The sequence below is a fragment of the Nannospalax galili genome, unplaced genomic scaffold (assembly GCF_000622305.1).
Source record: "Nannospalax galili isolate Female #2095 unplaced genomic scaffold, S.galili_v1.0 scaffold236, whole genome shotgun sequence".
NCBI classification, from domain to species: domain Eukaryota; kingdom Metazoa; phylum Chordata; class Mammalia; order Rodentia; family Spalacidae; genus Nannospalax; species Nannospalax galili.
Genome location: NW_008338710.1, coordinates 2,604,513 through 2,615,033, shown reverse-complemented (window position 1 = coordinate 2,615,033; position 10,521 = coordinate 2,604,513). Strand labels below are relative to the sequence as shown.

The window sequence follows — 10,521 nt, the reverse complement described above, 5'->3', positions numbered from 1 at the left end:
TTCTCTTGGGCAGATACCCAATACTAGAAATACCATGCCACAGAACAGGCCTATATTTAACTTTAATAACTAATGTCTTACAACTTTCTAAAAGAATTGCATCAAGGGCTGGAGAGATGGCTCAGTTGTTAAGAGCACTGGCTGTTCTTCCAGAGGACTCAGGTTTGGTTCCCAGCACCCGCGTGGCACCTAACAACCGTTTGTAACCCAGTTCCAAGGGATCTAACACTCTCTTTTTCTGTGGACATTGCACAACATGGGTGTACTTACATACATGCAGGCAAAACACTCATACACATAAAATAAATAAAATTTAAAATATACATTTGAAATGTCATGCTTTATGCATTTACTTTCCTAAAAAAATATATGTAAAATTCTATGAGATAGAAATAAAAGTTTTTCATCAGTACTAAGAAATTTTAATTTTTTGATGGGTATTAGTATAAATTTTATTCCTAAAGAGCATAAACCCTCTTAATTGTTCATTTTATGAAAATAAATGATTCCTCACATAAAATGAAACCTCCTTTTCTTTTTAACTTGAGGCAGAATGTTAAGTATGAAGACTTCTGTCAGACGGTCTGTACTTGAATCCCTACTCTTCCACTAACTTGCTATATAATCTTGGGTGAACCTCTCTGTGCCTCAATTCCTTAACTATAATAAAGAGTATAATAATCAAGTCCACCTCATGAGGTTGTGAGCCAGCTGTGGTTGCACATTCCTGTAATCTAAGCTTTCGGGAGGTAGAGGCAAGAGGATCAGGAGTTCAAGGCCATCCTCAGTGGTGAGTGAGTTCAAGACCAGCCTAGGCTACATGAAACCCTGCTTAAAAAAACAAAAATAGGGGCTGAAGAGATGGCTCAGGGGTTAAGAGCACTGGTTACTCTTGCAGAGGACCCAGGTTCAATTCCCAGCACTCACATGGCAGCTAACCACCATCAGTAACTCCAGTTCCAGGGGATCCGATACCCTCTTCTGACCTCAGTGGGAATTGCATGACATGGGTGCACTTACATACATGCAGGCAATACAGTCATATACATAAAATAAAAATAATAAAAAACCAATAATAATAATAATAATGGTTGTTTTAAAGATTAAGAATTAAGTGCATAAAGCCAGGTGTGGTGGCGCATGCCTGTAGTCCCAGCACTTGGGAGGCAGAAGCAGGCAGATCTCTGTGAGCTCAAGGCCAACCTGGTCTACACAGTGAGTTCCAGGCCAGCTGGGGCTACAGGGAGACCCTGTTTCAAAAAGACTTAAAAAAAAAAGAATTAAGTGCATTAATGAAAAAAAAAAGAAAAACCCTTAGTTCATAATAAGCATTGGATAGTTATTAGCAAGTATTATTTTTCAAAATGTGGTTATTAATTGTGATTAAAACAGCATCTGGGCATCTTGATGAACAGGCTGTAATACAAAGAAGAGCCATAGTTTCCCTAGATTTTGAAGACCCTGGGCCTCTAGGAAAATGCCTCATTATCTGAATAGAAATTGGTTTCTCTAACAGTATCCAGAAAAGCAAGTGCTATTACTAGCCAAGTGCATTAGAAGGACCTTAACAAGTATAGGTAACACATAGAGGAAGGTGATGTGTAGAGAGAACTGGTTCCTTTATTTAAATGCTAGCCTGGTCTCCACTGTGGCTCAGAACTAGAACGCCTAATCAGTGCTCCAAGGAATGACGTCCTCAGGGAGGCAAGACTGCACCAAGGATTTCATTACTGAAATCCTTCTCCGAGATACAGAAATCTACCACAGCTGACCTCTCCCCAGGAAATAACCGAATTTCTACCCATCATCTAAGTAGCATAAGAAATATTAGTACATGACAAACCACTGTCACACTAGTCAAAGGACTAAGGAAAGGCTGGGTGTGGTGGCATATGCCTCTAATCCCAGCAGTTGGGAGGCAGAGGCAGGCAGATCTCTGTGAGTTCAAGGCCAGCCTGGTCTACACAGTGAGTTCCAGGTTAGCTGGGGCTACAGGGAAACTCTGTCTCAAAAAGACCAAAAACAACAACAACAAAAAGGACTAAGGAAAAAAAAAACTGTCTATTAGGATTTGATGTGGGAATCCAGGTAGTCAATTTATTGGATTCCAAGGTGGAAACATTTCAAATGCATTCAAGATCAGTTCAAGGAGGGATTGTGTATGACTTCTTAAGAAAACAACTAAAATAAAGGCTATTCTAATATAAAATAATAATACAATAACCATAGCAATGTACTTTGAAAGATGGAATTTTAGTTTATACTCATTTTAGATTAAGTTAATGACTTATACCGTATAGGAAATTTCACAAAATGTTATTGCTCAGGGCATTTTTACAAACAATAAACAATTCACTTAGAGTGTTAACATTCACATATGTAATTAGAGTTTACAAATGTACAAAATTTTGAGTAACAAACACTTTAAACTTATTTTCTCAAACATTCAATTAGCCCATTCCCCCACATTTTTTGATTATAAACACAATGGGTTACTAACTGGCAAAATGTAAGAAACAAGGCAGGAGATGAAAACACAGACTTCAGAACAAAAGAATATCCGAACAAGTGTGTCAGTATCAAAGACTAAAATCAAATAATCCTTTGTAATATAAAAGAAAATAAATGCATATAACAAAATACTAGTTAAGCAAAAGAACATTATATATTATATAATATTTATTTTCTCTACATAAATTTGCATATGTTAAATTTAGTGTAAAGCATTCTGCTTTAGTTTCAATTGTAGACGATCACATGTAGTTCTTGGAGAATCTGGAGGTAATGGAATGAATATAAGCTGGACCCAAAGATCCTACCAAATTTTTATTTGGTCAGTCTTGTTTTAATGCCTTAGTGTTTCTCTTCATTCATTGGGATAAACCAATTTTAGTAATAAGATTCACAACTAGACATATAATGTAGTTGTTCCTGAAAAAAACTAGACAGTACCATCTTTAGTATGTCATTAAAATAGTGATTTTCAAAAAAATTACTGAAGCTCATGTATGATACTTCCAAAATAGTATCTTAGAAGTTTATACACTTGTACTGTAATAAATTGGACAATGTGAGTAAAATGTGTCTGACTACGAATAGATGAATTTCCCAGTCAACACTGGATTGCTCTAGAACAGTGCATTTGTCTTCATATTTTAAATCAAGAAGGTATGTTCCCAATCCACCAGGCACAGTTTTGATGTACTAAGAGACGAAGTCTCTAAACCTGGACCATCCATTCCTTCCTCTCTTGTTTCAACATCTTTATTTTGAAACAAGGCACGTTGTGCCTAGGAATGTGGAATTGCACTTTCACTAAAAATGTATCCACTGGTAGAATTGTACTATATTCATAAAGAAGAGGATATCTTCATTTAGAAAACAAAGAATTAAGTTATAATTTCACAGTCACAACACAAGTTCCAGCTCTTCCTAGACACAGTGGAGCAGCCTGAAAAAGAAACAAAAGAGGTTAAGTGTTGGATTTGGAGAAAAATGTGGATAATACTATACCCATCAGTGTAATGCTGAAATAGTCTGTATTTGTTAGCAAAGGCCTGATGCCCCAGCCCTACTGCTGCCTTGGTCCTTTCCTCCCCTCCCCCTTCCCCTCTTCCCTTCCCTTCCTCAATTTCAGTTTCAGACTAAATTGTTTTGGGTGCATGGCATGATTATATACTTTTCTCTCTTCTTTAAAGGTGTCTTAAAAGAAAAAAACCTCAGTAATTAGTCTACATGAAATTCTGTAGCTTGGTCAGAATTGTTTACAAGATGAGTATGGAAAAAATGCTCACCACCTAAAGAAAGTTTGAGTAATGTGGAGAAATGATCAAGTATTAAGCACAGAGTTTCTTTCTAACAGCCTTAGAGACAGTGCACAAAAAGTCTATAGGCATGTCAGGTGTGATGGCTGCTTTCAATAGTCAGCTTAACACCTGGGAAGAAAATACCAATGAGGTATTTCCTATATCAGGTTGGTCTGTGGACAGGCCTGTGGAGGATTGTCTTGATTACCCTAATTGGTGTAGGAAGACCCAGCCTAAAAGTGGGCAGCACCTTTCCTTGGGTTGTGTTCTGGACTGTCTAAGTGGAGAAACTGAGCTGAACGTGGCCTTGTGTACACTCATTCTCTCTGCTTTAACTGTGGATGTCATGTGATCAGCTGTTTTCAGTTCCTGCCCTTATGACTTCCTTGAATGGATGGACTGTAACTTGAAATTATAAGCTAAAATAAACCCCTTTCTCCCCCAAGTTTCTTTTTTTTTCTGACAGAGTATTTTTATTACAGCAACAGAAATAAAACTAGGACACCTGGGGATCTGTTTACTCCAAAAGAACCACTTCTCATATGTGTTGAATGCCTTCTATGTGCAGGGTTACTAACTTGAAACTCATTAGAATACTTTTTAGCATAGTTAATAAACAACAGACATTGGTCATCTAATGCCCTAGGAGTAGAAACAAACTTGGTGAATAAGATGTGTGGTAGTGAGATGGAGGTGTGCGGCTGGTGCAAGAGGAAAGAATATGGTCTTTATTTATGAATAAGGACCAATTCTTAAATCTTTCACTTAATGTCTAAAACAATGCTCTTGAAACAAGTGTGGACAAAATGGTTTTTGAATTACTTGCAACACAGTAAGAATCTATGTATTTGACCCAGGGGAGATAGAGTTAAGATTTTGGGGATGGGGTTGACTAATGCAAAATATTAAGAAAGTTGCTTTGTAGTGACATCTTAGGGTATGTGAGAGTTTCTGTTAAATCCCCAATATCACAATGACTTCCTAATCAGTTGGAACCCCTTCCATGAGTGGTTTTTAAGAATGGATTATACTTCAATTATGGGAAAATTCTTATTTTCAATCTCATTAGCTGAAGACAGTTTTGATTTAGTTATTTTTACTTTTTTATGTGCATGGGTGTTTGCCTGCACATGTATGCAATGCCTGTTGAGGTCAGAAGAGGGCGTCAGATCTTATGGATCTGGAGTAACAGATGGTTGTTAGCTGCCAGGTGGGTGATGATAACTGAAACCAGGTCCTCTGCAAGAGGAGCCAGTGCTCTCAACCACTGAGCCATCTCTCCAGCCCCCCTTGAAAAGTTACCTTAAATTGTGTGTGTGTGTGTGTGCGTGCGTGTGTGTGTGTGCGTGAGTGTATGTATGTGCATGTGAGTGCAAGTCCTGTGGAGTTCAGAAGAGGGTGTTAGAGCTCCTAGAACTGGAGTTACAGGTGGTGTGAGGTGCCCAATGTGGGTACTAGGAACTGAACATGAGTCCTCTGCAAAAGTAATACCTGCTCTTAACTGCTGAGCCATCTCTCCAGCCACCAGTTTGCTTTTTCCCAGGCTAGTCTAAAATGCTCCTTTCTCAGCCTCCCAAGTATTGGGATTACAAGTTTATGCCAACCCATATCTGGCTCAGAATCAGTTGCTTGGATCACAGTTGTAACTCCTTGAGTAATGAAGTAATCTCTTTTAAACCACATCTATTTATAGAACTACAGAAGTGATAACCTCTAAGTCATTTAAATAAAAAAAAGTCGTTTGTAATTAGCAGCTTTCCTCAAGACTCTAAGTCTACAGTGTGAATTGGTGCCACAACAACCAGCTAGACAGTTTAACTCAGTCAACTTATTAAATATAATGCAATTACCTTCTGCTTTGGGATAATGCTGGGGTGGATAGTGGCTTAAGGCTTTGCAGTCTTGTTTCAGCCTCTCTATAAATGTCCTCTCTTATCCATTTGTCAAAACATTAAAAGGAAAGCATTTCTTTTTCAGGTACTATGGTTCTAAGTTCACATTTTTTAGGTGCTTTCAAAAAGCAATAGAGGCAGTGGCATCTGAACCAGACAGCTGTGTGGCCACAGATTATTGATTTTGATTCTGAGTGATTTAGCATAGCATATTAATTATCTATAAGTAGTCTTAAACACTAGCCAGCAATTTCCTATAACAGCCTAAGGCTTAAATTAAATACACCTCTGAGAGAGTGTCTTGAACCTCTCTTTGGGCTCCATGACTGTCATTCTTATCTGTTTCTGGCATGGTGGAAGGTTGACACTAATTAATGATACAGTATTTAAAGAAATCTTGTTCTAATTCAAGTCCTCAATGTTGTCTCTTCTTCCACTGAGCCATCTAATTTACTGAAGATATAAGATCCAAGATATATCATCTTAAGTACATTTATTTTACTCTTTTTTTTTTCACTTAAAATACTCCTTTCTGGATGAAGACTGTCATCTTTCACCAAGCTGGGTCTGATGATTAATTAATCTTCATTGTCAACTTGACTGGAGTTTAGAAACACCTAGGAAACAATCTCTGAATGTGTCTTTGAGGACATTTCTAGAGGTTTAATTAGGAGGGAAGACCTACCCTGAATATGGATGGCACCATCCCACAGGTTGGGGTCCTGGACTCAATTAAAAAGGAGAAAGGGAACATCAGTGTACACTGCTCTCCACTTCCTGACTGCAGATAATGTGACCCACTGCCTCAGATTTCTGCTACCATGCTTTCCCCAAAACATGGGGCCTTCCCAGAAAGAGATGTAGTTAGATTCCTTTTGTTAGTAAGCTTACCAGGTCAAATTTCTCACTTATTAATGTAATTTAGGGTTGCCATCTTTATTAGACTATGACCAGAAATTTAACCTGCTCCCAAATTTCAGGGATTTGCAAATTTCAGTGACGTGAATATTTAAAATGTATTGCTCAGGTCTGGATAAACTGCTCCCATTTTCTGGCTGCTGCTCTGCTTATTTTGTACAGTTTTTCCTGCTCTTTGGGAACAGCCCTCCTGTGGTCCTATCAATATTACCAACGCTAGAATATTTCATCAAACAAGTGGCAGATCAATTAACAATTTTTCTGAATATTATTTTACATTTCAAAGGAGTTGGGATTTTGTTATAAACACTGCCTCTTGGTTTTTCATATTTAGTGACTTTATCACATGTGTGATATATGCCAATATTGGATAAAGTTGAGAGGTTCTTCCTTATCAAAAGAACAGTTTGCACAATAAGAGGGTAAGTGTGATAATGAAAAATGAAATGTCTTACCTGGGTCCATTCATTTGTCTGGGGATCATAAGCCTCCACTGTATTCAGGTAGGTCTGTCCATCATACCCCCCTACAGCATACAACTTGTCGCCAAGCAAACAGACCCCTACCGCATCTCTGCTGATGCTCATGGAAGCCACCGCAGTCCACATATCTGTTTTGGGATCATATCTGAAAGAAAATTTTACAACTGGAGCTGTCACTGTTCTTGAAGAATTTTATGTAAAAACAGCTTTGTCCTTCAAGTCTATCTTCTATCTTAGTTGTGATGTTAATAAAACATATTGAAATGCAGGTGTGACTTAACTGCTTTCTGAAAACAACACCCAGGTCTGACTATTATTCCAGAGACTTCTCAGTACCATTAACAAAACTTGACTTTAATTTTTACCCTTTTTGTCATTTATAACTTACTAAGTGAATGAATCTAATCTTAAGAAATATGATCAGCTCTCTCTTTTTGGCACTCATTGACTTCCTACTCCTCCTTAAAATCTAAAATCTTCACTAATGCCTCAAGACACCATGTGATCCTGACACCACCCTGCCTCCTTCTCTGCCATTCCCCATCACTCTGTTCTCTGGTCTCTTCTATTTCCCGTATGAATGACATGCTTTTCTCTTCTGGAGTGTTCACACGAGTCTACTGGTTTTTCCTCTAAGATGCATTCCATTATCTCTATTCTGTAAACTAGACTGAACACATGAGATGGAAGCTTGGCTTACCAGCCACATCTTCCTCTTCACTCGACCTGCCCTAACACTTGAGTTTCTCATACCCAGTATGGATGGCTTGGCAAGGCTGTCATAGCATTTATCCATTTTACATTATTTATTTCATTTGATATCAAAATGGGCCAAGATGGCTCCATTCTTTTCACTTTTTTTTTGTTCATTGTTTTTTGACAAGGTTTCCTAGTCTCCCTAGTCACAACTGGCTTGGAAGTCACGATATGAACCAGGGTGGCCTTGATCTTGCAGAGATCCACGTGCCTTTGCATCCCAAGGGCTGAGATTAAAGGTGCATACCACCATGCACGGCCTTTTTCACTTCTTATTTAGGTTCCAGCCCCTAACTCATTCTTTCTGAGATTCATCAAGCTCCTTTACTTTTCTGACAAGGTGCTTCTCCAGTACAAATAGGTAACTGATAAATGCTTGTTGTAGGCCTCAACTGATGCATTACATGTTCGGTCCTAAGGTAAAGTTTGAGTAAGCAGGTACCATATGAGACAAGGATCCAAGAAGGCAGTTGGGAGACAGATGGAGAGATAGCTGGAGCAGACAATCTATGCTCACAGAGCTCCTCAGAAACCACACTGAATGTGATGGATGCTTGATAGGGGGTTATTAATTTGTCTGGAAGTGTCAGAAACTTGACTTTGTTTGTTTGCTCTTAGTTTTCTTTCACAGGAAGTTACCTTTCCACACAATCCGAGAGTCTGGAAGTCAGGTTGGATGCAGGAGCATCGTGTCCTCCAATAGCATACAGCAGTCCATTCCAGGTTGTTACTCCTACGCCACCTCTCCTTTTTGACATCTGGGCACACGGCGTCCATTTATTAGTATGAGGATCAAAGCATTCTACTGATTTGAGACAAGAACTTCCATCACGACCACCAACTGCATAAAGTCTATAAAAAAGAACAAGTGAAATGACAAATAGGAAACAGTGCTGTCATCAGGCTTATCACAAAGAGGCTATTCCTATGACAGTTCATTGAATTTAAGGTGCCATCAATGGCACTTTTGAAGTTATGTGTCATTATGCAGTTATGCCAATAATTAAATGACACACATGAAGAGGGTGGTTTGGACCTCCATTGGGGTAGCTGCTCGGAGCTCAGCAGACCTCTAGAGTGTGGGGTTCTGGCCTCCCTCTGGTGTCCAACTACCAGAGGGACTGAGAACCCAGGGGACGGCCTGACAGTCCCTGGATCCTGCCTCCACGTGGTGGTGAGCTTCCCCTAATTGGGCCATACCATCCCCCTACCTGGGATTTTGTGAGGCCCCTCCCAAGGCCCCACAGCAGATCTGGCTTTGGTAGGGTAAGGCTGAGATCCTAGCGGACAGCCTGAGAGGGTGGTTCAGACCTCCATCAGGGTAGTTGCTTGGAGCTCAGCAGACCGCCAGAGAGTGTGGGGTTCTGGCCTCCCTCTGGCCTCCAACTACCAGAGGGCCTGAAACCCTCACATCCTGCCTCCACATGGTGGTAAGCTTCCCCTAATTGCGCCATACCATCCCCGTTCCTGGGATTTTGTGAGGCCCCTGCAAAGACCCCAAGGCAGATCTGGCTTTGGTAGGGCTGGGATCTCAGCAGACCACCAGAGAGTGTTGAGCTCTGGCCCCCCTCTGCCCTCCCTCTGGCACAGGGTTTACAATACACATGGGGTTTACATAGGCCTGAGAGACCTTGGATTCTGCCTCCACATGGTGAAGGAAGCCTGAGTGTACCTGACAGGAACCTGAATTGGGCTTCTGTGGGTACCCCTGAATAGCTGATCTGAAGCCTAAGCCAACAGTTCCTGCCAAAATAAAACCTGAGAGAACCTGAAACCTGGACCAACCAGCTTTATATAACCAGTAAGAAAACGACCAAAGCACACCAATAATGCAAACAGAAGCAAACTTAAAATTAATTTTAATATCAGAATCACAAACAACAAAAGAAATTCACATGCCAAAATCACAGCAAAAGACAATGAAATGGAAAGCCAAAACACTATGAGCCCACCAATCCTGTAGAAGAGTTCTACAAGGAGAACCCCATGGAAATAACCCAGGACACTGAATTTAAAAGAACACTCATAAACATGATCAAGGAATTCAATGCATTTAAAGAACACATGAACAAATGAATCAAAGAGCTAAAAGAAGATAGGGATACATTTCTGAATGAATTCACAGAAGAGATAAACATTGAAGAAAACGCAGGCAGAAATGAAGAATGAAGTGCAAAAGTCAGTAAGTCAACTTGAAACAACAGGGGAAAGCCTCACCTCTAGCATGAATGAAATGGAAAACAGAATATCAACACTGGAGGATAAAGTTGAAGAACTGGACCACTCAAGCAAAGAGTATGGAAAAAAATTTAAAAACACAGGAATGGAATATGCAAGAGATGTGGGACACCATGAAAAGACCAAATCTATGGATCATAGGAATAGAGGAAGGAGAAGAATTTCAGGTTAATGGTGTTGACAAGATCTTAAACAGGATTTTAGAAGAGAATTCCCCAAAATTAAGGAAAGACATCCCCATACAAATACAGGAAGCACATAGAACACCAAATAAGATCAGAAAAGAAACTCCCCATGATATATCATAGTAAAAACACTAAATGTACAGAACAAAGAGAGAATATTGAAAGCAGCAAAAGAAAAACAAGTCACATACACAGGGAAGCCCATCAGAATTACAGCTGACTTATCAATTCAAGCTATGAAAGC

At 39.5% G+C, this 10,521-nt stretch overlaps 1 protein-coding gene across 4 annotated transcripts in view; it reads right to left on the bottom strand.

Moving 5' to 3' along the window:
* Positions 1 to 2,234: 2,234 nt before the first annotated feature.
* Klhl5 (kelch like family member 5) overlaps positions 2,235 to 10,521 on the bottom strand; it is an 82,051-nt gene continuing 73,764 nt past the window's right edge. For 3 of the 4 annotated variants that reach the window (XM_029563574.1, XM_008833226.3, XM_008833227.3), the window contains 3 exons: positions 8,494 to 8,706; positions 7,072 to 7,243; positions 2,301 to 3,451 (listed from right to left, as the gene is read on the bottom strand). In XM_029563574.1, the coding sequence (XP_029419434.1) occupies positions 3,395 to 3,451; positions 7,072 to 7,243; positions 8,494 to 8,706 (442 nt within the window). In that variant the 3' untranslated portion in view covers positions 2,301 to 3,394. Of the gene's footprint in view, positions 3,452 to 7,071; positions 7,244 to 8,493; positions 8,707 to 10,521 lie in introns of all 4 variants that reach the window. The other variant, XM_017798194.2, reaches the window with a different exon arrangement.